Source organism: Aspergillus eucalypticola (genome assembly GCF_003184535.1).
Source record: "Aspergillus eucalypticola CBS 122712 chromosome Unknown BO83scaffold_6, whole genome shotgun sequence".
NCBI lineage: Eukaryota > Fungi > Ascomycota > Eurotiomycetes > Eurotiales > Aspergillaceae > Aspergillus > Aspergillus eucalypticola.
Genome location: NW_020290280.1, coordinates 484,037 through 511,427, shown reverse-complemented (window position 1 = coordinate 511,427; position 27,391 = coordinate 484,037). Strand labels below are relative to the sequence as shown.

Here is a 27,391-nt window from a genome sequence, read left to right as displayed (position 1 = left end):
GAACAAGGACTGCAATCTGGTTGTCAGTAAATCCCCAGCCCTGACCTCGTCTTGTAATGACAGCTGATCCGGCCAGACAAGCCGGCGATGCTGGCAGTCTAGCAAGACTTCATGCTTTTTAAACCACATCCTGCCCACTATAATATCGTGCCGGCCGAGGTTGAAGATCAGGAATGGTACGTCGTCCAACCGTTGTCCGTCGATGGTAATGGTGAAGCGGAGGGCATGCGTTGAAGGTATAGTAGCTTTCCTGTCAAAACCTGTGACTGTATATCCGGTCTTCAAGGGAACTATCTTGCTCTATAGTCGGTGTGCTAATTCGACGGCAAGGTCAGTATTTATATAAGCCAACGCGTTTGCTCCAGTGTCTGCTAGGGTACGGGCGGAGACTGCTAGTCCATTCTTTGATATCAAGGTATTAATTGTGTAGCTTTCATTCTGTTGACCTAGCAGATTTCGTGAATTCAGTGTACTTAAGTAGACTTTCATCTCGCCTAGAATGGAGACTTCTCCTAGACATTGTCTTTTACCTGCTCACACTCCTCCACAGTCTCCAACTGCTTGGTCTGAGCCAGTTTCTTCTTTGGGCAGTCTCCAGCCAGATGGCCCTGCTCCTGGCAAATAAAGCATCAGGTTTTGGTCATCATGCGGGAGCGGTCTTCTGGCTTTAGGCTCGAAGCGCGACTAGTGCTTCAGGGGGTTCGACTACCAGTGGAGGCAGGAGTAGTAGGAGTAGCACTACCAGAGACCGCTAGTAGGGAGCGGCGGAGCGCTGAGCCAGTTCTCTCAGGACGGTTTATCATCTGATCAATCTGCTCTATCTATTTCAGTAAATAATCAAATATGGCGGCTTGGACAGGCACATAAAAGTTCGCGTGTGGCTCAAAAGAACCCGGAAATGTGCATCTCTTCGATCAGGGATTGCTTATGTAGGATTATACCAGACGAGATGATGATTGAGATTCTATTAGATATCTCAACGACGCCTGACTATGTGTCTAATGGCACGACCAAGCTTGCAGGATTCAGGTTTCGTTAGAATTTGGCAGTAGATGCCAAATGAGTACCACACCAACAAGGTTGATGGGTATTGATCTCAATTTACAGCCTTGTTGCGTCAAGGTCGCTTGTCAAAGGTCTGCTCCGTGATGTATTGATGGCATCGGTGCAAGCCTTTTGAGGTAGGATACTCATTTAGTTGCTTCATCAGACACGGAATAAGCCATCTTTGTCTGAGACCTAGGAAAGCGTTCACACCGGTCTCATCTTCAAAGGATCCACAGTTCGCTTCTTTAACCGCGGCACGGTGATGGAGAGGAGAATGACGATGAGCTCAGTGTACATATCTTGTATGTATGCACGCGATATGGGGTCCAGCTCATATCAGTGGAGTACATAAATTTGCCTTTGGGGAGATAAATCTTCGCCTATTCAGAGCAAATTCAGTCGTAAGAAAGAATGTATCGCACAATTTGGTCGATATCTGGTACCGATCCAGCCTGAAATATGTTGTTCTGTATCTGTTGGTTAAAGTATTTTTTGTAATGCCGCCGGGGAGGACCAGGAGAATAATACTATGGTGTTCGGACTACCATTGTAGGTATAGGACACTCGCACAAGGTTCAACTCTTCTTGGTAGGTGTTCCATCAAAAAATCACGCGTCTTGTTCTCCTCTATGTGTAGCCTCGGATAGTGGGTCGACGGTGACAAACATGCGAAGGCAAACCCGAGAACGCACCTTGGGACCGAGGTCAGGTTGATCACAATTTTTCGCCATTATTATAGACCCCGTTTGTTACAATCCCTCACATGCAGCATATATAGAAGTCAGAAGAGATGGTGCACCTGCTTTCTAGTGATAACAAATAGTTGATTCTCATGCGCGTTGAGTAACTAGTCGTATCATGCTCCCGGCTTGAGCCAGTTTCCCCTGGTAGCCATGCCAGCCATGTGCGGCCCATTGACTGTGCCTGAGAGGATTGCGAATGCAGATGTATCTGCGTGTCATAGCAGGTTTGAAAGAAGTTGCTTGGACTGACAATGATAATCGCGAATTCAAGGCTTTCTTGTCGACGCCTGAGGACGCTGCTTATGATCAAGGAACTAGCGCAGATTTCTCCACCAAGTAAATTTATCTCTGGATTTGAGCTAGTCTCTTTAGCTGTGTAAGCTCAGTACATATGACAAGGACTTACAGCACTTTTTTAAAGCGGACTTTCTCCCTCTCCACCGCCTTTAATCTGGAATATCGAGTGCTGGCATTTGAAATGCTGTAATGAGACTACTGGCGTGCTTGGTGGAGTAATATGGTATTATCAGAGCAAAGGTTTATGGGTCTTGTCTAGAAACCATGGTGCAGGGCTAGAGGTAAGTGAGGGAGAGACATCCTGGGGAGTAAGGCTGTATATAAAGCCGTGCAGGCGGCAGGAACGGAAAGACATCTAGTGAATTGCCAGGATGTGGTGAATATCATAGTAGTATTTGTCACGACACCACTGCGTTGCCGTTAATGATAATGACCCGGCGGTAATTTTGGGCTTAGTGTCAGATATAGAGCATGCTGCCGGAAATATATTCACACTCAGTCAGAATTCTGGGCGGACTTTATACCTCCCCGGAGGCGGCATGTGCTTTGGTCATTGCTACGGCCCTCAGCACACCGAGTCACTTTTCTACTAGCCATGGGAGTTGCCACCGTTCTTCATAGTGTTGCAAGACCACTCCCGATACTACATCTATATTGTGGGAGATGCCGAAGGACTTTGTAGGATTGAAGCTCATCCTTTGAACTTGTAGGTCACATTCGGTGAAAGTGGCCTGCATTTGCCACAGATAGCACCTCATATCTGGCACGCAGTGCATGAGGGCCACAAGCAATGTTAGCCACTGTACTCCACTAGCCACTGTTTCAGCAGTGCATGTTTCTGAATCAGTACCAATCCCCAAGCTCTTACAGTGACTACCGCTAAATACCACTAGAAGCTAAGGTAATATCTCGCTGACAAGTGTTCTCTAGCCGTCGTGCCATATCTGACTATTCCCATTCAATCTTTCTTCTTGCGTATTGACTCTACCAGCCTGAAGGACATGAAGTATTTATTGTCGAATGGGGAAATAATTTGACCTAATAACTGAAAGCTAAACGTTCCTCACATTCCATCTCACTGCGAGATTCATACTATATTTCATGAAGTAACGTAACTCCCGGCCGCATCGGCCACCCGCCCGCGCCGGCCACCCAGTACACCGCCCAACACGTTTCTACATGCAACCACTCTTTCAATCAGAGGCAGTGAATCAGCAATGAGTAGTAAAATGATTCTAGGGTGGCGTGGTAGGGGTGGCCGGGAGTTACGTTATCCAGGCGGGTTTGACATTAACAGCCGTAGGATCGCATGCATGCATGCTCGGACATAAGCTGGGTTGATGGCTTGGGGAAGCTTCCCGAAAGAGTATGGGTGTCCGAGCTGGTCCTGCTGGTGACCCCATCTGGCGCCCAACTACACAAGCATAGGCTAATATCAGTCCCGGACCCCACGAACTAAAGACCGAGATGCGGGGTGCATGGATTTGATACGGATACATGCCTGGGATGGATGACCAAACAAGTTGGCTTTCATGGACGAGCGACACGACTTGAACCCTCAATGTGCCGGCTGGAGGACCGAGCCATAGAGGTATAAGAACACAGTGATCACGCATTTCTCGTTGAGTTCGTCTTATATCATGTCTTAAAATCATTGACACATATCAAGTAATTGAACAAGATGAAGGGTGCTTTTCCAAAGCTTAGTTGGTTGACCCTGGGCATGGCCTGTGTGGCAACCTGCACCAACCCAGTAGCCCAGACAAAGAACGATATTGTGGTGTCTACATGCCTCAATATAAGGAGGACTACTTTCTTGGGATTCCATTTGCTAAGCCCCCGCTGGCACACCTCCGTTGGGCTAATCCCGAGAGTGTTAATGAGTCCTGGTCGGGATTGCGCCCTGCTACAGGCTATGCGATGGTAAGAACCTGGACTGACCTTGCTCTGTGTTTAGTCTGAGACTATATATTTACATATAGCACCGGTAATAGGAGTGCATAGGTTACGGCAGTGATCAAAAGGGTTATCTTCAGGTGTGGATGAATGTCACCTTCTCTACGCTGTTCTCTCCTGACCACCAGATTAGAGCGAGGATTGTCTCTACCTAAACGTGGTCCGTCCCGCTGGATACGACAACGCAAGTCTTCCAGTCCTTGTATGGATTCATGGTATGTCTTGAAATCCATCCCGACAATGGCAAGCCACCCCCGACGCTGAACGAATGCAACAGGTGGCGGTTTCTCACAAGGCGGCACTCCCGACCTCCGTTACAATCTTACATTCATTGTTGAAAACTCAGTCAACATCGGCCAGCCAATTATCGCAGTAAGCATGGCATATCGTCTCGGTCCCTGGGGATTTTCCAATGGGGTTGAACTCGCCAATGAAGGATCGTTGAATCTGGGGCTCAAGGACCAGCGCCTGGCCTTGAAGTGGGTGAAAGAGAACATCGCAGGTTTTGGTGGTGGGTTTTCATATTCCCATTCAATGGACATAGACCAGAATTACTAAGTTGTGATCCTCCTATTTAGGTGACCCAGATAAAGTCGTGATTTACGGGCAGAGTGCCGGCTCTGAGAGCGTGGGATACCAAATCCGCGCGTATAACGGGCGGGACGACGGGCTCTTCCGTGGAGGTATGATGGAGTCCGGGGCGGTGCTACCTGGCAGTGGTTTGAACCTCACCTGGACGTACGAGCCCTGGTTTCAGCAGATAGCAGATGAGGCTGGATGTTCCCAGGCTGTCCGCAAGCTGGACTGTCTACGCCGCACACCCTTCACTATCCTGAACAATATCCTGAACACAACTGCTAACGATACAACGCCTTACAACTGGAGGCCCACAGTGGACGGTGATTTCGTGGCGCGGTATCCCAGCGAGCAACTCGATAGAGGAGATTTCGTCAAGGTACCTATTATAATCGGCTACACTACAGACGAAGGAACTACAGAGTGCCCGGAACCAGTGAACACCACTGCTGAATTGAAGAATTACATCAGCTGTATGTATTTCTTTCCCTCATCCTCCTCTTCCCGCTAAAAAATTAACCCAGCAACAACAACCCACGGCTGGGCCCTCGACGAGCGCGTCGTATCCGAGCTACTCGAGCTCTACCCTAACACCACCGACTTCGGCATCCCTTCATCCGAAGAACTCGGCGGCAATGTCACCTTCCCACAGCCCTACGGTGCGGCTTTCCGCCAGACAGCAGCATACTACGGCGACGCCCAGTTCATAGCCGCAACCCGCTACACCTGTGAGCTATGGGCAGCACATAACCTAAGTGCATACTGCTACCGTTTCAACACGAAGACAGACGATTACAACTGGGAAGAAGGCGTGGCGCATTTCTCGGACTTGATTTTCATATTCAACAACCTTAATGGTTATGGGTTCAGTCCGAACCCGTTTATCAATGCTCCGGACAGCTATACTGATCTTAGCTACCTCATGTCGGGCTCGTGGATCAGCTTCGTCAATAGCCTAGATCCTAATGCGTGGACTGGACGTGGGCGGAACGCCACTCGGACGGGGAACTGGCCCGTGTATGATCTAGAGAACCCGATGAGTATGATTTGGGATGCGAATGTCACGTCGTATGCGGCGCCGGATACTTGGCGCAAGGAGGGCATTGCGCTGATTAATGCCAATCGGAGGGCATACCAGAGATGAACAGGGAGTGATATGGGAAGATGTTATTCTAGTCATTCGACGCACGTTGCGTATCCAAAAATAACAATGTTCATCAAATATCGAATATGAGTCTATAATGGTTCTGAACTCGGGTCTGGAGTCCTAATCCAATCCGAAACCATCAAAGAAAAATAGAAGTGAAGAAGAGGGAGACGAAAAGTTTGTAGTAAACTTAAAGGAACCCAATATATGGTCGAGGCTCAGTCTCATACTGACAGCGCGCTCACGCTATTTAACCCCAAAGATCAGTACAAGAAAAGACTTCTTAATTTAACACGATAACTCACACATCTGAATGTCTTCTATATGAACAGAAACACCAGAGATTTGCTGTTCGCATCCCACAAAATCAGTCTTATTTTCGGTGTATCTCCTGACATCATTGCATGCCCCCTTCAAGCACACTGACATTCGATATCCACCATCACGGAGCGGGGTGAATGTGAAACTTTCGCACTCCTTCTGATAACCTTCCAGCGTCATCCATCCTTCGCTGGTGAAGCTCATCCATTTAGCAGTACTGAGGTTCTTGAAACCGAGACCATACTTTTTACTAAATGTGCATACCCACATCTGCCGCTCAGAGCGTTGCCAGGGCTGTAGCGGAATCCACTCATCACCATCAGCGTTGAATATGTATTGACGTCCGGGATTATTGAACCAGAACTTGTAGATCTTCTGTGCCTGAGGGATAACCGTCATCATGAAAGACAAGTGCCCGGGCACTAAATGGGGCGATATATGGCAAGGCTATATTGTAGAGATAACTAGTATGAGTATGCAGAAAAGAATTATTGTGTACTGGGACGGCAGGACGTGATTTGGGATGTGTTGATCGGATCTTCATGGTTATGTTACTATTAATTGTAAGATGGGAAAGGTAGACCAGAGGAAGAGATCACCGAAAGAAAACACATGCAATGATACCCAAAGCCATTCAGGAAGGGTTGTACTTCCTAGTCTATTTTTACCTATGTTGAAGAGACTATTGAACCAGGGTGATGGTGAAGTAGCTGTGAGGGCCATGGGGCTCGCCGAACTTATGGGTCTGCCTGCTCCAATTGCTCTCATGTTTTAGTCCAATTTCCAAACAGCCGGCCCCGTGGTGGCATTACACCTCCTGAACAGAAGGGGCCTTAGCCAACCCATCAACGTGGGAAAAAAATTGAATCAGGGTATGGGTTGTGTAGTTATAATGCTCGAGTCAGCCTACGTGAAATAACACTTGTGATGGTTAGATATTCTACAAATTCTAGACCTTTGTAATGATAGTAATATTGATAATGAAAAGAATGGTACTCCAGTATTCGATGAATGAGGGTTGTCATCTCGACTGATTTCTGTGACTAGAAGGTCGGGCATTGATAATACTGCAAGCGAACCCAGATTATAAGATTGAATCATGCCAATAGAAGTGGCAGTTTCCAATGTTGTTACTTAGGGAGGCGATGAGGAGGGTATAGTATGTTGTTAAAGTTACGTCGGATGCAATCGAACCATGAGAATAGAGAATTGTCGTTGCAGTGATAGGCACATATTAATGCCGCTTCCGTACTGATGCAGGCTCTACGTATCTACAATCCTCTGTCGAAATAGTATACACACCCGACCATTACACTTGCAATCTAGCGACAGCTCACTCGCTACCAGCAAGCCCAAGGTCCTTCATAATGATGGTAGCAGCCTTCTCACCAATGGCATAAGCAGTGGTGGCCGCATTTGCGCCAATGTTCTGAGGAACGATGCTCAGGTCCACAAGCTTCAAGCCCTCAATCCCATGAACATTAAGCTCGGGATCAACCACGCCGCCGTCAGCAAGCGCGCCGATCTTGCAAGTACCTAGTGAGTGCCAGGTGGTGCCGACATTCTTGCGCACCCAGCCCTCAATGACCTTGTCGTCCTCCGCAGTGTATTGGATGTCGGGGATGTTCTTGTCATTTGGCTTGTCCAGCCTGACAAGGGCGGCGGCCGAATCCTCAGCGAACGGCGGATGTATGCCCGCAAACTCGCCGCGGTAAACGTCCATTCTGCGCACGATTTCTCGCTGCTTCTTGTACGCCCAGATGAGCTTCTTGACATCCAAGTCATTTTTCAAGAATCCAGTCTCAAACAAAATATCCGCATCGGGATCGGGGCTTGTGATGTGGACGTGACCTCTGGCGTAGGGGTAGACGGTGAATAAAGAGGTCGCGAGATATTGGCCTGGCTCAATGGTGTGTGGCTCACCAGGAAAGCCGCCCAGCAAAGCCATTAGCGCCATGGGTTTGTTGGGGGTGGATAGATAATCTCTTGCGTAGGCCGCCTCAAATTCAGGTCCAAGAGCAGCGACATCCGCTTCGGTGGGACGCAGCTTGCAGGAGGCATCTTGGCCATTCCACCCCATGATTGGCGCATTGGTTTTGATTAACTCTTCCATGTTAATTCTACCGGCAAGAGGGGCGTCAAACGTCTCAGTTGGCTCCAAGGAACTGTAGTATGCCTGAGTCAAGAGATGATGATCTTGGTAGTCCCGGCCAATTCCGGGGATATGGGCCACAGCAGGAACGCCAGCCTTGTTGAGAATGGCCTCATCGCCGAGCCCGGACCTCTCGAGAAGCAACGGGGTTCCAATAGCGCCACAGGAACTAATCACTAGCTTCCTGGCCTTGACGTATCGAACATCGGTGTTGTCTTCCTTCTGGAAGGCAGGGTTTGGCTTGAACGCGACACCCACAGCTCGTTTGCCCTCGAAAAGGATCTTGATCACCTTGGTCTCAACAAGGACGTGGAGGTTTGGGTGTGCTCCATCTTCCAGCTTCGGATGCAAGTAGTTGCTGGCGGCATCCTGGCGACGGCCCTCCTTGTCAACAAAGCGGAGGGCGCGTTGAACGCCGTTGCTGGTGTCGAGGTCTTGAAGATCCTTGACCGTCGGGTAGCCGACCTCGTTGGCGGCAGCAATGAATTGCTCTGCCGTACGCTCAGAGTAGAAAGTTCCCGGGGACACAATAATAGGGCCATTCTTTCCATGGACAGAGTCAGGGCCCGGACCGTGATACGTCTCAAGCTACAATGAGTAATGGTGGGTTAGTGAACACTGTAGTCAAAAATGGCAATGCCGCAGGGTTCACAGAGTGCAGCTTTGTCGATTCGATAACATACCTTTTTTAAGAAGGGGATCATCTCATCTGTAGACCATCCGGGAGTGGCCCACGAATCCCAATCATGACGTTGAGCACGACTGTACATCATCAAGTTGATTGATGACCCTCCGCCCAGAACACCACCTGCTGGGACGATCATTTGGCGGTTGTCCAACTGCGGCTCCGCATTTCCCTTGTAAAACAGGGTTGCGGTACTAGTTGGAAGCAGTGCAGTTGGAAAAAGGAGTGGGAACGCAATCAAGTGGTTGCCCTTGTTGTTCTGCCCGCCCTCGACCACGAGGATGGACAGTGAGGGATCGGCATCGGCGAGTCTGGAAGCAACGACACATCCCGCGGTACCGCCTAGGAGAGATCGTTAGTATAGAGTTTGGATTAGCAGATGAGTAGATGAACAAACCGCCGGCGATGATAATGTCGACCTCGTCGATGCTCTCGGGGAGCCGAGTGTAAATGCCCATATTGTTGAATGTGATCGTATGGTGGAATGTGATGGTGACGGAACGAACTGGGCGCAGTGGATGGGATCACACTATGTTTAATAGCTCCGGGTCGGTTGCCCGACTAACAGCAACCCCACGGGATTTTAATGACGCGTGGATCCCTGTCAGTCTTTGGTGCCAACCACTTGAATTGTTGGACAAGGCTGACTGGGTTGTTACCCACTACTACCTGTGGCCAGCAACAGGCGGGCGTCTCAGATGTGGCTCTAGGTTTGCGGGGCTGGATGTATAGCGTCCACAGCTAGTAATGACGAGGTTCGTCTGGGTAACATTACGCTACGCCGTGTAAAATTGTCCCTAATTTCACTGTGATGGATGCTACTCTCTAGAGCCTACTATACCTCATATCTTACTATGTTGTGATTTCTATACCACAGGTCCAGGTTGTGTACAAGAGTCTATCGTCAATCAATACAATTGAGAATATAAGAGTTGTATCATGCTAACAGTGATGTGTGCAGTAAACTTTTGTCAGCTTGGAGCAGATTTGTAAGTATTAGTATTATTGCAGCGCGGCGAAATGCCATTTCTCAAATTTGAGAGGAAGGGCGATAAAGAACCCAGGCGCTGCACCGAATATGTTCAGGTAAAACACAGAAGCTACACTCTGCGTAACTGCGTTCGTGACCTGAGCACGAACATGTTCGGACAACGTCGCGAGCAGGCTACTTCCTACTCCATCAATAGCGCCTCTGATTTCGCTAATAGGAACATTTGGGAGAATGTGCGATATCTTCTCCGTAGCATGGTTGATAAGAACAGACGTAGCGATGCCCAGTGACAAGGCTAGACCACCCATCTGCGCACAAGAGAAGAAAGCTGTAACGTCTTTCCTTGCCGCCTGCGGACGCTTCAACTGGCCCACAGTATATCCAAGTTGAATGACTGGTCCGACACCAAAACCCTGGATAACGGTATATCCACAAATGGTAGCCCGAGAGGTATTCGTGTGAATGCTGGACAGCAGGCCGTTGCTAACAAGGAGCAGGACACTGGCCCAGATGAACCAGCACTTGTACCATGGGAACTTGGGCATCACTCCCCCGCTAATGCCCGCACTTACCACAATAGATGCTACAAATGGCAGGGTATAGACTGCAGAGCGCATCGAAGAGTCATGCAGCACAAACTAGAAAAACAGCGGAAGCGTGTAGATGGTGACAACGATTTCAGAAATTGCGACAATTGTCCAGATCCACAGGCCAACCACCAATGGATCCTTGAAATATTGCACGGGGAAAATGCGATCCGACGTAAAAAGGTGGAATTTCTGCTGCAGAGCAAACATGATCCATAGAATAGCAATGGCAACGTAAAGTCCAATCATCTGGCCGCTATCCCAGCTGTACACGACGCCGCCAAACCCTAGAAGCATGACTGTCGACACAGCAGAGCCAAGAATTAGCACAGCACCCAAATGGTCAAATGCCCTGATCACGTCCATGGCTCCTAGGGACACGCTAGGTGGCGCCGAAGGCATAATCCAGATACATGCGGGGGCGGCAACGGCGGCAACGGCGGCAACGCAGATATTGATGTAAAAAGCCCATCTCCATGTTGCAGGCGAATCAGCAAACGCAGATCCTATAACGGGGCCAAGAATAGTTCCTAAGCTCCACGCCATGTCGACAATGTTGAGATATTGGTTTTGTTCTTTGGCAGTCGTCATTCCAGTGATCATGCTAATGGTGCCGACGTAGATGCCAGAGCCACCGGAGCCAGCCAGAGCACGACCCGCGACGACGGCGCCAATGGATGACGCTGAGCCAATCACCGCAGATCCTACTTCGAAGATAATCAGGGCAGCGAGAAAGACAAGCTTGCCGTCGAGGAACTTGTTGAGCTTCGCCCTGTGAACAAAAGTGCTGGTAGTCTGTCCGCCAAATTACTCTGCTGCTCACTTATCTATCTTACCAGATAGGGTCGGTTCCAACTTCACCCATGGGATACGCCACTGAAACCCATGGTAGCATATCTATGCGATTGCCAAATGTGTCGACAATGGCAGGCCGCACCGTTGCGGTCACGGTATTGTCGAAGGTATACAGAAAAGTCGCTGACAGCAGGGCAACATTGACAACAAACCACGCAACACCTGTGATCTTGCGCCCGGTCGCGGCACCGGCAGACGCAGACGGGCTACTGGCAGTGGCAATCTGTAGGGGCTTTTCAACATGGTCACTTATCGGAGAAGAAGCTGTTTGTGTCGGCGGCATGATGCAAGGTACATTTCTGGCCAACTGGTCCGTCTGTAGTCGCATCCCAAGGATTTAAGCCTGGGAAGCAGAGTGGGCTGGACTTGAGCAGCCTTGTTGAACAGCTTGCGAGGAGAACAGAGAATTCTCTAGTGTAACAGTAGATCAGTACATAATGTAACGGGGTAACTAACTAACGAACTAGTGGGCAGCGCTCGTTATCTCCATCATAGCCTTGTTACGCCACCTCCGTCCGCAGATGGGAGCGCAGGGAATCAAGAGTTCTCCTGTGTAAATGTAGATCACAATATATAAGGCATGGACAACAAATACTAGAGTAGCTAATAACAAGTTTACTGGACTGCGCCCTTTATCACATCCTTGCTGAGACCCACCCCCTTGCGCTAGTCGAGCTGCCGGCGCATCGTAATCAACCGATTGCGGGGATACTTCGTATTTCTGGTTGGTGACAGTTTTTCTGTAATTGTGGACAAACGCTCACTTGTAGGAGCTGAAAGGCCAATGCTCCAGTACTCGATGTGCACATCCTGGTTAGGGGTGAGAATATGTCATCGTAGCCTTATTAGAAAAGGGATGTGCTCTGTAGTCACAGCGCACAGATCACCCAGCACACCCGGTTGTTCTGGCCACAGCCTAACTATATCCCATTACGGTTAGTGCGTACTGACCACGATTCAACTTAGTATAACCTCACAAATTGCGGTTCTTTGTTCCACACTTGGCGCCGATGCCGAATCAAGTAGGAGATGTAGAGGCACACCGATAATGATGATCTTTACCATGAATGGCGCACTTGTAGTCCAACGTCGCCGAGATCAACGGAGGGCGGACGCGAGATGAAAGGACTCAGACAGGACAGCGGACCACATCCCCAACGGAAGAAAAGGCACTAACATGGGTAGTAGTGGCTCGGTTCACACACAGCCGTTTGCCTTGGGAGTAATCAGCCTAGTCACCTCGCTAAAATCGGGCCCCATTGCGCGACCGCAAGAATTGATCAGCCTGGTCCAACATTGTGATAATCCCCTCCTGCTCGGGATTAGTCGATGTCGGAGTGGTGAAATAGGTCGACAATGCATTAAAAAGACGATCGGAATATATAAATATGAAAGGCAAAAAATACCCGAGAAATATACATGGGTTATACTTGTCCGAATCCCGAATCTCCAATTGTGAAAGTCGTCGCCAGTTAAGCGGAATTCATGCTTAACGCTAAACAAGCATGAGCTCATTGGTCATCAGGTCAAAGTCCTGTTCGCGAGCAGCCAATGCCCTTATAGATATTCCAAGTTCTGGTCAAATACTCAGCCCGCTTGACTGGAGATACTGTATAATTTGATTTTCTCTTTCCTGTGGCTTTCTTTCCATGTGTTACTCCCCACGCCTTGTTTGTTCTTTAAGACTCCATTAGGGTATTTGACAACAATCCCACTTCTTCATGGAAAACCCCCAGCATATGATCCCACAGCATATGTTCGAGCAAGGTAAACGACAGGTACATTGTGACTAGGAGAGGGCCTTACACCCAGATGTATCTTTGATATTGGTTTATATCGTCTTCGACTGTGATTGCGTCGCGGCGAAGGATAGGGTAAGCGGCAGCAGTTAGAGCCAGAGTGAGAAGTTTGGCGATGAGTACCATCTTTGTTGTTGAAAGTTGATGGGGGATAATAGTGCTAAGGTTGTGACAGCCAAGAAGATGGAGTTATGATTTCCGAGGACATTATTGAGGGCTATCTGGGCTCTATATATGATGCGATGGGTGAATAAGTGTAATCCCGGGATGTGAGGCAGGTAAGGATCACGCATACATAGCACAGCTAGCGCCATTCTGCATATTCAAATTCACCTTTGCTTGGTAACTATACCATTCCACTTATTAAGTGCTAAACACTAAGTCTGAAGAGGAACAAAATGCTCTACATTATCCAGTCTCCGTGAGACATGCTAGGCCCGGAATCTATGTAAGCACGGGGAGCATGTACATGGAGCGAGAGAAATGATAAAACATGCCACTGACAGTAGTGGAACAGCCTGAATATACATAGAGGGGATCGACTGGCCACGCTCATGCCCTAGCCCACATTCTTTGAGGTATGAGTGTCCCCAGATCACCAGGTTATGCATATTGCCAGCTCCTACCAGGAAAAGATTTGGTTTAGCTGGCGATGATTATCAGAACAACAACCTAAAAAAGATGAAATGTCTTACTACAACACATGCCTGACAAACCCTCATACATAATAAAGCTGGAAATATGTTGATAGAGATATTGAGGCTATAAAATTGTACAAGATTCCTTGTGTCCTGGAAATATATGAATACTTTGATAGCTTGAACATAAGAGCTCAGCAGAGGTATAGGTTGGTCTGTCAGCGGCAATACCGTAATCACAGTGTAATGAGCCTACATACGGAACCGATTGGCTCTTTAAGAACCGGACAATATCTCCGTAGATTCGGGCTGCTCCTTCAACAAACCAACAGAGAGAGGTCTTGCTGCAACGAGTACCTCTTCAGTTGCATCCAGCTCAGCCTTGCCGTTCTCCAGAATAATGATACTGGGTCACCCTTAGTTGGGTCTCAGGAATTAACTTATCATGGGCGAAGAATCCGATGACGTTCCCATTCGCGGGATCTGGTGTCAACCACTCATCGCCTGGTCAACAACTGCATGGAAAAACAGTAGCTATATTGGGATTACATGTACCAGTTAGATCGAAACACTCGTCCGAAGCTCCCTCTACCCACTGACCCTTAGTATAGTTCTCCCCAACCAACGGGAAGGGCCATTAAAGGAGGAGTCGACAGAATATAGCTCTGAGTTCGTTTATGCAATAGAATTTGGCATAGGTTCAAAGGCATAAAGTAAGTGAAAATGGTCTGAGTGAATATATTGACGATTTATGATCCCATAGTGTCGCCCAAGGACGCCATGTGTACGCAGCAGTATATGGGCAATCCGGCAAGTTACTGCGGAACTGGGGTTCCCCAATCTGCCAATTCGGAAGGCGAACCCAATTAATGTCCGAACCCTAATTATATCCCGGCATTGCTTACTATTCTTCATGACTGAGTGGCATGCGATGTTAAATTGAGCCGCAGGCGCTCCATAGCGATAAACACGTCCTTAAACCCAGCCATGCATGCCTAGAGAGCCGAATTCCCGTCCCAGGGTGAACAGTATGCAAACGCCACATAAGCGTGGCCTGAGATGCGAAAGCGCCTCTTTGCATGACTTTAGTGAAGAGGTATCTTCGTCTATTGTTACAGATTTGGCGCAACACTTCAGCGGGCTTGGTATAGCCGAAATTATACGACCGGCATTCCCGGTCGTCCGAAGCTTCGAGGTCCTGCTCTTTTCGGCGGATGAAAATCTAGTTGACATAATTTAGCGGGGAGCCAAGCCTGCTTCGATCCATGGTAAGTATCCGAGCGAGCAAAATATAGTTAGTTATGACACTATGATTGGTGGCTTGCTGCTCCGATGGCTGGGCCCGATGGACCGCCGGCACTTGTCAAACATTTCAGACAGCTCAAATGCCTCCAATAAGTACCAGTAGCAGCTAGTTCTGACTACAATCTCCTCTACTCGCTCGGAAGGACTCACCATAATGACTGTTCTCTCCCTGTGCCCACGCGATAAAGAAGATAAGCATCAATGCATAGTAGATAGATTTTCAGTCGGTCGCCACCCGTGAACCGAGAACAGGCTTTGCTCGCCCTCAGAGAATACAAGTAGACTACTGATCGTCTGCTCTCGGATGGCCTAGACACCTTAACTCCATGGGCACAGGCGGGGATGTCCGGGGCGATCGCCTGGAGTGGAAAGCCGAAAGCTGGTTTCAGCTCAAGTCGCACCAATGAATGGCAGCGCATTGGAAGCGTCAATGAGTGGTTCTGCTGCCGGCTGCGTTTCCGCCACTCACAGTGACTTTTCTTCCGCCACGCGATACAGACCAACAAAAGAAGACATCTCCGTTCTCTCCCTTCTTCTGCCTTTCATGTCTGTTCAAACCAGCCGCGATGTTTCTCGATGGCCAAGTGGCCGCTCTCTCCCTCGATGAGAAGCTCGCGACATCACGCAGTGTACCTCTGCCCGACGATGACTCTCCAGCAGTGTCTCCTTCGCTCGCCTGCATCTATCGCCATACCCCGACGCCGACCATCGTGCTTGATTCATCCATGACCATTGTCGAGGTCTCTGATAGTCATCTCGCTTTATCCGGCAAGACGCGCCAATCTATGCTACATGCGACCGTTCGTGACCTCGACCCAGCTGCCGTACCCGCTCCTAACATCGCTATCCTCTGTGGCGCACTGCGTGCAGCTTGCTCAACGAAGGAAACCCAGATAGTGGAGAGAATCGTGTCCAGCGACAAGTCTCTATACAACCTCCGAGTTACTCCCATCTTCGACGCATCCACTCTGCTGTACATTGTATTGGAGGCGCACAAGCTTTCCGAGGAGACCGCCAGCATTAATCATGCCTATACAAACGAAACTTACAAAATCCTCGTGGATACCGTCAAAGAGTACGCCATTTTCATGCTCGATACACAGGGCAATATCACCACCTGGAATCCCGGCGCTGCAATAATGAAGGGTTGGCCAGCAGAGGAGATCCTAGGCAGACATTTCTCTGTCTTTTACAGCCCAGAGGATCGCCTGGCTGGAAAGCCCCTCCGAGGTCTTGCTGTGTGCTTGCGCGAAGGCCGTATGGAAGATGAGGGGTGGAGGTATCGGCGCGATGGCTCGCGATTCTGGGCCAATGTGCTGATCACTCCTATCTACCAGTTCGGGCAGCACGTTGGTTTCGTCAAAGTCACCCGGGATCTTAGCGAGCGCAAAGAAGCCGAGGCCCGCATAATTGCTGCTTTCGAAGAGTCGTCACGCTTAAAGACCGACTTTCTCGCCAATATTAGCCACGAAATCCGGACGCCGATGAACGGGATGAAAATCGCCATGACAATGCTGGCTGACACGAGTCTGTCACCAACACAGCTCGAGCATGCTGCCATCATCCAAGACTGCATGTCACTCTTGCTTGAGACTGTGAACGATGTGCTTGACTACTCAAAACTCTCATCTGGCTCTTTCTCCTTACATTCCGACGTCGTTGATGTCAGCGATGTGGTCGGAGCCGTTATACGGAATTGTCGCCCATCTTTGAAGAACGGTGTCGAACTGACCACGGACATTGCACCTGACTTTCCCCGAAATCTTCGAGGAGATCCCTTACGATATCGCCAGATTCTGCAGAACTTGGTCGGCAATGCAGTAAAGTTTACCGAGAGCGGTCATATCCGGGTCTCCACAGCGTGCTCTCCGGATGAACAAGAGGGATGTTGCATCGTGCGTACAGAGGTCGTCGACACCGGCATCGGTGTTCCTGATAACGCAATGAATATCCTCTTTACCCCATTTACCCGCTTTGCCAACTCGACCACCCGACAATACCAGGGAACTGGATTGGGCCTGTCGATTTGCAAAAGTCTGGCTGAACTCATGGACGGAGAAGTGGGATATTCCCCGAACCCAGATGGCCAAGGCAGTATCTTCTGGTTTACTGCCAAATTGGGAGACCGATCTAGTATCCCGTCACTCAAGCCCCGCAGTCCTGCATTAACGCCCGTGGGCCACGATCTTTGCGATAAAATGCGGGCCATTGCGCCCCACAAACATGTCTTATTGGTTGAGGACAATATGGTAAACCATACCATGATGTTGAAACTCCTTCACAGCATTGGCTTCACGCGAGTGGAAGGGGCTTGGAATGGCGCCGAGGCACTTTCCAAGATCAAGAAGAAGCCGCTATCCTACAACGTCGTCTTGATGGATGTCTCCATGCCCATCATGGACGGCCTTGCGGCGACAGGACACATCCGCGATATGGGGCTCCAAATGCCGATTATTGCAGTCACGGGCAACGCCATGCAGGGCGATGCCGAAAGCTACATCGCCAATGGCATGAGCGATTGCATTGGCAAGCCAGTTCACCGAGATCAACTACTGAGTGTTCTGTGGAAGTGGATCGGATCATGATAAGAGATACGGGTGTGAACTGGTCTGTTATTTGCATAAGCGCGGCGCAGAGTACGGCGTACTGGAGATATAAACAATCCGTCTTTTCATTTTATATATATTGCTTTTGACACTGGTCTGGTTTAAGGGTTTTCTTTCCATCTTCCTTTTTGTTTTGTTCTTTTTCTTTCCTGCTTTGTTCACTTAGCCTTTCAACTTCTTGTAACCTTACACACTTGAGGTTCGAATATATCATAACATGATTATTTAGCAAGAAAATCTAAAGACCCCCTCTTTTGGCATTTGACCATCTAAGAAGGATACCTCCAGTACTATCTGTGATTCTACAAAGCCTACGTACTAAAGTTGTTATTTCTCTCTTCTGTGTTCTGCGTCCCCAAACGATTATGCTTCTTACTGGGAACACCTTTCACAATGTTCCTTTTCTCCTAAATACATCTGCTTCGTTTGGGTGCGAAAACCAAGCTTCTTGCATATTCCGCACGTAGTACGATTTCATCTAGTCAGACATCGTCTATTCTGCCACGGCTAGTAGTGTATCTATATCAATGTCTCCTGTCTATAGCAGCAGCATGCCGTCTATACCGATACCACACAAAGTCCTAAACCGGATCAATAACCACAAATAATATATCTATCCCTTTTTACACATCAATACAATCCCAATAATCCTCGTGTATTGACACCCCAGTCTGCGTCCAATTCGCCTGTTTCGGGTACCTAACCAACAACCCCCATTAGCTCCCTATTCCATCCATCCACCTAAGGAAGTAAGACAATAATATCTTACGGGCAAATCTTCCGATTATGAAGCAGCGTCGTCGGATCTGCATTATCCTCAAAGTTCGTGGTAACCATATACGACGGCGCATGACCACCCTCTACCCAGCTAATAAGCGTGAGGAAAGAGTCATGGACGTAGTTGGCGACGACGTTGGCGGGGGTGAAGTTGAAGAAGTTCCCGGCTTGGTATGGGCCGGCTAGGTACCATAGGGCGGACATGCAGGTGGGGGTACCGGTGCAGTGTCTATCTTTGTGTTAGTCATCTTTGGGGGTTGTCGTGGGAGGTTGGAGTTGGGAGACGAGGGAAGGGGGACTCACTCTAATCCCGGAATCAAGTAAAGTTGATAATGTTGATCAATGTCGATGCCCTTCCCTAAGGCAGCGTACGTGGCTCTGTGATGATAGTACACGCTGGAACCAGGAGACACGGCCGAGTCCGACATGCCGTGCCAGTGGAAAAATTTTCCGCCTCTGTTGAAGAACGGCGACAGGTCGAAGTTATCCGCGTTTGCATGGGCGGGATTACTTGCGTCTGCCTCGGCGATGAGTTCGTATGTCAGGTCCTGTGCCGTGAGGTTCTTCAAGCCGAGGACGTTTTCAATGTACCATGATTTGGAGTGCTGGTTGCCGAAGGTAGTGTTCCATGTGGGTTCACTGCCGAACCATGCGCCGGGGTAGATAAGGTCTTGGTCGAAGGTGGTCCAGTCGTTGTAGATCTTGCGGAGGGTATCCAGTTGTGGTGCAGTAAGGCAATTGGATGTCTTGTTACTGCTACAGGCTAGCGCTTCGGGGTTGAAGAAGCAGCCTTGTGGGTTCGAGATGATGGAGTCTATGAGATTGTCTTGGGGATCACATTGGCGGAGGACCTCGTCCGTGATGACTGGGTATAATGTGGGTGGGATTGAGGAGTTTGATTGGGGTGCTCCGCCGATAGTTGTCTGCTTGTAGTTGTAGAATGCCTGGTGTGTCATCCACCAGTTTGGGGCACCCGCCATAGCACCATCGTAGTCTTCGGGGTATGTCTGGATGGACTTCATGACTTGTCGGCCTCCGTCGGAGCATCCGGTGATGTAGCTGTATTTGGGTTTGACGCCATACCAGGCCTTTACGATAGTTTTGGCGGTAAGGGTAGATACGTGCAGTGCTCTATGACTCCAGTCGATGAGACCATTGGGGGTCTCCCAACCTGGAATGTGGTCTGGCTCGTCGTGACCGGAGTTAGAGGCGAATGTGGCGAAGGCGTAGCGCAGACCTGCACTTGCTACGCCCCAGGAAATTCCGGAGTCGGGGGCTGCCATCCTGGAGGTCATTAGTTAGGAGCAGCTTGCGAGTGTGCAATTCCATACATACATAATACTGCCGTTGAAGTGGGTAGGAAGAAGTGCTCCCAAGCCCCAAGTCGCGCCCTGTTCATTTGTTCCGTTGACTCGGAACGCACATACAGGTGGAATATCGGTGGTAAACGTCGAAGCGCCAACATAGTCAGTAAACTCATCCAAAGTTTCATTGCTGTCGATGTAAAAAGCGTACGGAACACTCAATGTCATTCCATTGAGCCCTGGAAGTTTGTTTAAAAAGGCCTGCAAGCCGCTGGTGGTGCAATTGGGCGCATTGACTGCCGCGTAGGTGGTGGCGTTCTCGTAGGCGCAAATATCACCTGCGGGTAAGCTGCATTTAAATTGCGCACTGGCAACGACTAGAAGTGATGCCCATGTCGCAAGAGCTAGTGAGAGACCCATGTTGGAGAATACGGATGAACAGCAATGGTTATGTCTATCCTATTAGCCATGGTGATGGGAAGCGCATTTATAGCTGACTTCGTTTCTGGACTTCGTCAAGTCATCTCGGGAGCCCGTCGGGTCTGCCCTGCTCCGAGAGGCATTTCGAAGCCTCATACATATTGAGCTGTCCGGTCGTCTTGCAATGACGCGTGAGGCGTTTCGTAAATCCGTCATTTCCCCTGCAGATCCGAAGCTTAGCACCCACCTCGAGACGAACCTGTCACAGCTCTATTAAGTCCCTTTAAATACTTACGCCATCTTAAAGAGATCGCGAGAGGAAATCTGATGTGACAAGTTCCTTAAGACTTGGCCATCGAATGTCGTCTTTGCAGTCTATTCTTAGGGCATAATTCATGTCCCTTACCCGCAAGGGTAGATAATTGCCGGTGAAGAACAGGTCGGGGATACTTGGACATTCCCCACCCGAGGATCGACGAGTTGGATCCTCGCCGATTCTCAACGAATCCGCCCCACGGACCAACGCGCCGTGTCCACTTGAACCGACTTTAACTTGCGGAGATTAATCCTCATTGAGCGTAGGCAACCTATCTTGTTCAAACCAAGCCTGCGCTATGAAGCTTGGCCTTTCCATTACCCACCGTCCCTATCATATCAAAGACAGGTTATCAGTAAGTTGAAGGAGCCCTGCCACTAGATAGCAACCGGGGATTTCTGATCAGGTGTCCCTGGTAGACAATTGACTCCTGAGGTTCACCCCCAACACTGGGCAAGGACTTCAGTTGGTCATGGACTCTGCCCTATTGTGCAGAGACCTTGCGAAACATAACTCAAAGACAATGACGTGTGCCGTCATCTCTAACCTTGGAGTTCGTCTACGTTCCATATTAACCCACAAATAGAATGAATGGACCAATTTCGAACCAATCACATTTCCTCATAGATATATGTCCACTTGTTCTGACCAAGACGTAGTATGGTTGAGAGGTGGTGATACTTCCTCTTACAACATATAATAGACTATCAAATGTACCATAGCGGCAATCACAAGCAAGCATAAACACATCTTCACATACAATTCCAGACAATAAAGCAACCTTCCTGTCCCGATCATCTGCGCTGCTTCCCATATCTGTAGGGGTCCTTGCTTGACTGCTGAAAAGATCTCTCCTATTCGTACACCTCGCTGCTGCTGTCGCGATGGCCTAAAGATAATCGTCTCGCAGATGGGTGGCAGGAGACTGGCCTGCACCAGAATTAACACCATATAAGAGGGAAGGAGGAGAAACAGCTGGGCAAAGAGCATAAGTGCCGATATCAGGATGTCGGATCTCACCATATACGACAATCCCTCTATTGTGACGTTCTCGCTCGACGCCGGAGCGAGACGACTATTGAGTGGGCCCGGGAAATGCATCATCATTGCCTCGGCCGTGGAATAGATTAATGTGGGAAGCACAAGAGCTCTCCATCGGCGGAGATCGTGGGGGCTAGGCACGAAGCGCAGCTGGTCGCGCTGAAGGATGGTTTTCGCGGTCCAGAAGAAACGGGTCTCCGCGAGCAGGACCGATGCAAAAACATACGCCACCTGACTAGGAAGCAGGATAGTCGATAGGTTAGTCACCAATGAGTGCATCACCCAGTAGGTGCAAGCGGAATAGATGCCATTGAGGAGAAGAGAGAAACCTCCTCTGCGGTAAAGGGCGGCACTAGTTTGGAACAAGTAACGACTTGATGGAGCTAGCTTCTTGTCTGCGACCTTAGACACATTGGCCTGCTTCTCCACAGTTTCGAGGATTGAGATAGACATTAAGACATGGCCAATGATGTATCGGACCTATGCTCTGTTAGTTCTTGCGGATAATGATAGTTCTTTGTTAGTGGCTTACTAGAATTCTAAGGACAATCCCAAGAGAAATTGGTGCTAAAAGTAAACCCCTGTTGGTTTGAGCAGGACCCTTTTGAAAGAATTGATGAGCTCGTGCAAGTAGGGGATAATCTCCTGCGGAATAGATGATGGTATTGAGGAGTTCGCGAAAGATGGTTAACAGAGACTGTGGGCTTGGAGTGTATGCCATCATGTATCTGGACAGTGAGCAGAGGTGGGTTATTGAAGTTGATGTCTCTCCGTTCATGTGATGGAAGGACAGTAGACATTATGTTTTGTCTGAAACCGAGAGAGTTCATATGTTGCTCCATCTGTCCTATCACAAAAATCGCGCATCTCATGTTGAGAGCACTAACTTGGTGGAGGCTAATTCCGGACTACTGCCAAGCTACTGCCAAGCTAAAGTCAAGCTAATGCCATGTCCACTTTTTCATTTTCAGGGTCTCAGTCGTGGGCACAGAGAATGGCGATCGGAGGAGCCCAGTGAACAGGTATATTGACGGCCCTATCTACACTATAAATGACTCAGAAGCATTTCAGAAGCATTAATACATCAATCCGGAATCTCTACGAAGCACTTCATAGTTGTCAATAGACCTAGTTCAAGGCAGGAGCTTCCTAGGTGGTAAGCCTATTTCTTTCAGACCCTGGTCGGATTCTGAAAAGGCTGCGAGACATGCTTCTACTAAGCTATCTTAGTAGCCCCACCCAATGTAACCACTACTAAATACATGATATCCTATTTGTCTTCGGCCACATTAGTCCGGACTAGAGACCGTTTTGCTGTTGCTCAAACTAGGTCGTTCGTATGTCACGCTCTTATGATACTAGCCCCTTAGTGGTCTCCACGGAAGCACCTTCGTCCATACTAACTTCATGGTTGCTAGTTAAAAAACGAGCTTTTCCGAAATTAGACCAAGACTAGGATAGGTAGTACCAGTCTGTGAACATCAGGCAAGCACTCATTCATGCTCAAGTACGAGGATCTTGTGCACTCCCCGGCCTTATAAATAGAGGCAATTCACCCGCTGGATAAACTCGAACACAAGGACAGCAAGCTATTGTTCAATCAGTCTCCCGGCTCACATCTTCAAAATCTCCTCTTTCTCTGCTTTTACCCTCTCTCAATCTGCTTCAATATCAACGAGAACTTCATCGATATGTCTTCTAGCTGGGATGCTACTCGGGCGAACCACCCAAGGCCAGCAGCTTAGCTATAGCGACAGCATCCAAGCATTAGCTTTCGGGAATATCGCTACCTCCTCCGTGGAATCCAGCGGCGATGTCTGGCTTAACATCACTGGATTCGCGGAGAAAGAACTCCCACACCTCCAGACAGTGGTGGGAATCCACTCCTTGGATAACGCCCGTGAGCTACATGTGATCGCGAATCTGGCGCAAAGCGCCGCAAGTCAGGCACTCTGGGGTGATCTCGTGTTTCTGTATAACGTCTTCTCAATGAACGCCTATCCTGCATACGCCGATGTCACAACGGCGCAGATGCAGGCCGGTCTGCTGGACGCTGTGAGTGGCGAGAACGGACCGGAAGAAAGCCTGATCGAGCTCTACGCCAGTAGATCGAGCGCCTCGAGCCTAGGGGCTGCGTACCGCGCACTTACCTCCCAGTACAGCAACCAGTAACAGAGCAAGGCTACCAGTTTGTCTCCGGTAGCAGCGGAACCCACAATGACGACCACTGCCGCCGTCGATAAACGCGAGATGGACTCCCGCAACCAGATCATCTGCAGCGCCGCGCACGTTGCCGTGGGTGCCGCTTGTATTGCACTGCTTGGGCGCATTCGGGTCGATGGGAGCTGGAAGTCCGGCGGCCCACGCGATATCTGCTACGAGGGTTGCTGTATCAGCTGGAGTGCCAATGCCACCTTCCAGATAGAGAACCTCTATAACGATGCCCAGCGCTGTTGCAATGCCTGCTTGAACGTTTCTGGAGGTGTAAGCTGTGAGGCTTACAACGTTAGTCTGCAAGGAACCATTGTCAACCAGTGCTTGAGCAACCGGCCGAATGGATGCGCTTAGACTGGTACCAGAGCCGTGGGTATCCACCTGGAAAAGCGAAGTAAGGAGGGGGTCACGCCAGAGTGGTAGATGTGCAGTGAAAGGTAGAGCTTATTACAGCTTGGAAGGCTCAAGAGACTGGGGTGTTGGCCTGACATAGCAGACATGAGATAGCGTTCGCGACGCAACAGGGACGGGTGGACCCTGGAGAAGTATATCACTAGTATTTCTTTTGTAAGATTACTTAACTATACATACATTCCGAATCAGTTAGATAGGAGCTTGGTGGAAATAACGAGGTATTGTGATTATGTCGGTGTAATCGTTGTGTCCATTTCGCTGGGTTCGACGTAATGTTGTCTAACCATCTTCAATTTTCGCAGTTGATCCTCAGTCTTGCTGAAAGGTTATGATATCCTGTCGAAATATATCTCATATGAAGATGTCATGCTCAATCCCAGTCGTTAATCTCCATTATGAAATTAATAAGGCGCCTTCATGCCTTCGATTTTCCTAGCAAACTGTACATTTGGCAGTTACTCTGGTTCAAAGATACACTCTCGCAAGTGGTGGCTAGCATGCTTTGCGAAGGGAGGAAAGAAAAAAAAAAAAGAAAAAAAAAAGAAAAAGGGTCACCCAGCAGATCATTAAGGGGGCCTCCCTTATATATAATTCGCTAAGTCTCACGATTACAACTCAATACTTAGCCCCTCAATCTAATGCGACCTAGACTACTCAATAACTGCTCTTAAGAGACTTCAGTGTGTACTCTTCAAGGAAACTTTGAGACACTCTACGCCCACAGTTTGTTTGTTCATTACTTTCTTGAACAGAGGTTTGAAGGAAGGGGTCAACTATCATGCATATCACAACAATGCCACGTTATTTAAGCTGTCGTGGCCCAACGATCGCAGGTAGTAAAGTACACTGTAAATTATCTGCTTCAAATAGTCACATGTTCTCTCCCAGGACGTGCGCTTGTCAAATCAGCCACTCGGTTGGTTGCCTGATGGGCGAGGCGGAGGGGGTCCATGTCTCACTTGACGGAGCTTTGCGCCAATGAAACTACCGGAATCGCAGTCAATCCGGCGGGATGGCCCACATGGAACTGGCTGAGACCCCAGTCGGTTAGCAGTGGGTGCAGGGTCAGCATACAAAAGCTTTCAGGAATGAAAACGGCTTCTGTCAGTTTCGCTGTTGGCATTTCAACTTAGTACTATCCGAACGCTGGCGCTGGATGGCTTTGAATTTTGCTCCCACAGTAGAAAAGTAGAAGTAAGTTGAGAATGAACAGCAGGCATCTGACATAAAGGGTATATTTACGGAGTTTAACAGCGCACATGAGGAAATCCTTCCAACTTTGGACTCCTCTAATACGTATTGAGTGTATTCATTGAGTGGCAGAGGATGTGGACTTTCCGGCTCACCCACTAGTCTTGCTTACCCACTGGTTTCCCTCACCCACTGGCCTATGCAGACCATTTATCTCCGAAGAAACAAATCTTCGATGCGATGTCTCAAAGTGACCTCGACTTTTGGAGGCTGCCAATTGGCGGTACAAAAGCCTAGTGGGACAGCCATGGATCAACGGCCTGCCCAGCCATAAGACCGCTAATCCCTATGCACCGATATTATTTACCAGACCCATGTCCCGAGCTTCCCATCCCTGACCGTCTAACCTTGACCATCCATCCTTGCAGTTGTTAGTCGAGTTTTCACGGCTCTGACCTTGGTCGGCCCTAGCCCGAGCACCATTGAGGCTAGATGTCCAGTTTTTGATATAGCCTTTGACCTTGGATCATGGTATCACCCAAGTCTATGGTAGTTTCAAGACTTGGTCAGCAACGGAACAGCAGATCGTATATGGAGGCGCAAGCAGACTGCGGTCGCTAATCATTACCGGAGGGGTTCTTACCCTGCCAGTAACCTGGGTGAGCAAGAAAGGCTGTTGTTATTGACTAGTCAGTGAGAAATAGCATGGGCGAAAGAAACGAGGTATTTACTAACTTAGTAGAAGTCATAGACTTTCCGTTCTATAGGAAGCTTTAGTAGCCATGTTTAGCAAATTCTTTATAATTTTGTAGAAAAGAATCTAGAGTTCTAGTTCATTAGATAATATTCTACGGCGAGACTCAAATGAAAGTAAAAGGAAATAAAAGCGTACAATCAAAATATATTATATTCACTATTAGAACTCGCGGCAGAATAAGCATGAGGAGGTGTTTTGTATGGCAGCCTAAGTGTAAACCGCATGGTTAAATCTAACAATATTCCTGTCTTATCTTCGACCATTCTTAACGTCTGGGATAGAAGTAATTGGGGCGCGGAAATGAATCTATCCACAGCAAATGCCAGTTGATGAAGCATAAGTAGCTCACTATAAAGAGATCAGCCCACACAGGTTTCCACATACTATCTCCTGCAGTTATAAGTGAGATATAGTCTCATACAAGACCTATATCACTGATCAAAAAGCAATCGACATGGCTCTAATTATTATCATAGGTGGTCGATAACTGAAGGTCGTAAAAATGACATCAATCTGCTCAGGAAACCGGACCCTTATCCGAACCGATCATAGAAGTGAGGGGACATTATGCGTGATTGAACAGAGTATATGAGAGCATGATAATTCCTTTGCCTTCTTGCTACATTTTCTAAGCTATCTCAATGATTCATTCAGATTGATTACAGGACTGTGAGCCATAATGTCTACCTCTGGCTGTAATATCCTTTCCAACCCCTCCTTCGAGACAGGCTCTCTATCGCCATGGTTCACCACAGCCTCAGATGTAGCCAGAGTCACGACTGCCACTCCTGCCTACACTGGAAATTACTCACTGTATGTCTATTAACCTCTTCATCTACCCCAATCTAACGCATATAACAGCGACCTCACAACTGCCATCGACAACAGCCCCAATTCCTTCTCCCAGACCCTGTCTAGTCTCAACCGTAGCACGACTTACGACTTCTCCGTACAAGTCAAGCCCTCCGTGTCTGGGGCAGAATTCTGCCATATTTCCGCGTACCTGGGATTGAACACAACTAGTGATACTATTGCTACCGCCGATCTCGAACCTAGTGATCAGTGGACCGCTGTAACCGGGGAGTTCACGGCCAATCGGTCCGCAGATGTGCTGACAATCAGTGCAGCGTGCACGTCGCCTGACAACTCGTATACTTGGCAGGTGTACTTTGATGAGGTTGTTGTGGAGAGGAGTGGATGCAGCGACTGAACTTGACTGGGACTCATGAGAGACATTCTGTAAATAGAGGGT

The 27,391-nt window shown here is 48.8% G+C and overlaps 10 protein-coding genes across 10 annotated transcripts; 5 read left to right on the top strand and 5 right to left on the bottom strand.

Moving 5' to 3' along the window:
- Nucleotides 1–3,768: 3,768 nt before the first annotated feature.
- BO83DRAFT_396794 (carboxylesterase family protein-like protein) lies at nt 3,769–5,763 on the top strand (the record flags this gene model as incomplete). Its single annotated transcript, XM_025533155.1, has 7 exons — nt 3,769–3,867; nt 3,891–4,010; nt 4,082–4,123; nt 4,177–4,258; nt 4,321–4,554; nt 4,622–5,092; nt 5,144–5,763. 7 exons carry the CDS (start codon nt 3,769–3,771, stop codon nt 5,761–5,763), a joined length of 1,668 nt encoding a protein of 555 aa, XP_025390572.1.
- Nucleotides 5,764–6,054: 291 nt separating this feature from the next.
- Nucleotides 6,055–6,486, bottom strand: BO83DRAFT_386475 (uncharacterized protein; the record flags this gene model as incomplete). Its single annotated transcript, XM_025532668.1, has 1 exon — nt 6,055–6,486. One exon carries the CDS (start codon nt 6,484–6,486, stop codon nt 6,055–6,057), a length of 432 nt encoding a protein of 143 aa, XP_025390571.1.
- Nucleotides 6,487–7,075: 589 nt separating this feature from the next.
- Nucleotides 7,076–9,415, bottom strand: BO83DRAFT_415257 (GMC family oxidoreductase). The gene is made up of 3 exons (XM_025534624.1): nt 9,322–9,415; nt 8,923–9,266; nt 7,076–8,827 (listed from the first exon to the last, which is right to left on the bottom strand). Exons 1-3 carry the CDS (start codon nt 9,380–9,382, stop codon nt 7,421–7,423), a joined length of 1,812 nt encoding a protein of 603 aa, XP_025390570.1. The 5' UTR covers nt 9,383–9,415; the 3' UTR covers nt 7,076–7,420.
- A 511-nt stretch (nt 9,416–9,926) lies between these two features.
- BO83DRAFT_460989 (efflux pump antibiotic resistance protein) lies at nt 9,927–11,640 on the bottom strand (the record flags this gene model as incomplete). Its single annotated transcript, XM_025537232.1, has 3 exons — nt 9,927–10,553; nt 10,587–11,274; nt 11,339–11,640. 3 exons carry the CDS (start codon nt 11,638–11,640, stop codon nt 9,927–9,929), a joined length of 1,617 nt encoding a protein of 538 aa, XP_025390569.1.
- Nucleotides 11,641–15,587: 3,947 nt separating this feature from the next.
- BO83DRAFT_415256 (uncharacterized protein) lies at nt 15,588–17,759 on the top strand. Its single transcript, XM_025534623.1, has one exon. It carries the CDS (start codon nt 15,666–15,668, stop codon nt 17,682–17,684), a length of 2,019 nt encoding a protein of 672 aa, XP_025390568.1. The 5' UTR covers nt 15,588–15,665; the 3' UTR covers nt 17,685–17,759.
- A 569-nt stretch (nt 17,760–18,328) lies between these two features.
- On the bottom strand, nt 18,329–20,206 carry BO83DRAFT_396790 (tannase and feruloyl esterase; the record flags this gene model as incomplete). The annotated part of the gene is made up of 4 exons (XM_025533154.1): nt 18,329–18,404; nt 18,475–18,711; nt 18,786–19,766; nt 19,818–20,206. The coding sequence occupies 4 exons, from the start codon at nt 20,204–20,206 to the stop codon at nt 18,329–18,331; spliced, it is 1,683 nt and encodes a 560-aa protein (XP_025390567.1).
- Nucleotides 20,207–21,148: 942 nt separating this feature from the next.
- BO83DRAFT_356137 (uncharacterized protein) lies at nt 21,149–22,332 on the bottom strand. Its single transcript, XM_025529183.1, has 2 exons — nt 22,096–22,332; nt 21,149–22,043 (listed from the first exon to the last, which is right to left on the bottom strand). Exons 1-2 carry the CDS (start codon nt 22,285–22,287, stop codon nt 21,210–21,212), a joined length of 1,026 nt encoding a protein of 341 aa, XP_025390566.1. The 5' UTR covers nt 22,288–22,332; the 3' UTR covers nt 21,149–21,209.
- Nucleotides 22,333–23,048: 716 nt separating this feature from the next.
- Nucleotides 23,049–23,779, top strand: BO83DRAFT_376330 (uncharacterized protein). Its single transcript, XM_025530679.1, has one exon. It carries the CDS (start codon nt 23,271–23,273, stop codon nt 23,733–23,735), a length of 465 nt encoding a protein of 154 aa, XP_025390565.1. The 5' UTR covers nt 23,049–23,270; the 3' UTR covers nt 23,736–23,779.
- Nucleotide 23,780: 1 nt separating this feature from the next.
- BO83DRAFT_424711 (uncharacterized protein) lies at nt 23,781–24,131 on the top strand (the record flags this gene model as incomplete). The annotated part of the gene is made up of 1 exon (XM_025535169.1): nt 23,781–24,131. One exon carries the CDS (start codon nt 23,781–23,783, stop codon nt 24,129–24,131), a length of 351 nt encoding a protein of 116 aa, XP_025390564.1.
- Nucleotides 24,132–26,729: 2,598 nt separating this feature from the next.
- On the top strand, nt 26,730–27,371 carry BO83DRAFT_460974 (carbohydrate binding domain-containing protein). Its single transcript, XM_025537231.1, has 2 exons — nt 26,730–26,952; nt 27,001–27,371. The coding sequence occupies exons 1-2, from the start codon at nt 26,819–26,821 to the stop codon at nt 27,347–27,349; spliced, it is 483 nt and encodes a 160-aa protein (XP_025390563.1). The 5' UTR covers nt 26,730–26,818; the 3' UTR covers nt 27,350–27,371.
- Nucleotides 27,372–27,391: the final 20 nt, after the last annotated feature.

Coding starts and splice junctions, on each gene's coding strand:
- BO83DRAFT_356137 (XM_025529183.1), bottom strand. CDS start 22,287: ATGATGGCATACACTCCAAGCCCACAGTCTCTGTTAACCATCTTTCGC. Junction 22,044..22,095: donor GGATTGTCCTTAGAATTCTA/GTAAGCCACTAA, acceptor AACAGAGCATAG/GTCCGATACATCATTGGCCA.
- BO83DRAFT_415256 (XM_025534623.1), top strand. CDS start 15,666: ATGTTTCTCGATGGCCAAGTGGCCGCTCTCTCCCTCGATGAGAAGCTC.
- BO83DRAFT_415257 (XM_025534624.1), bottom strand. CDS start 9,382: ATGGGCATTTACACTCGGCTCCCCGAGAGCATCGACGAGGTCGACATT. Junction 9,267..9,321: donor CGACATTATCATCGCCGGCG/GTTTGTTCATCT, acceptor GATCTCTCCTAG/GCGGTACCGCGGGATGTGTC. Junction 8,828..8,922: donor TGATCCCCTTCTTAAAAAAG/GTATGTTATCGA, acceptor TACTCATTGTAG/CTTGAGACGTATCACGGTCC.
- BO83DRAFT_376330 (XM_025530679.1), top strand. CDS start 23,271: ATGCTACTCGGGCGAACCACCCAAGGCCAGCAGCTTAGCTATAGCGAC.
- BO83DRAFT_460974 (XM_025537231.1), top strand. CDS start 26,819: ATGTCTACCTCTGGCTGTAATATCCTTTCCAACCCCTCCTTCGAGACA. Junction 26,953..27,000: donor TACACTGGAAATTACTCACT/GTATGTCTATTA, acceptor CGCATATAACAG/CGACCTCACAACTGCCATCG.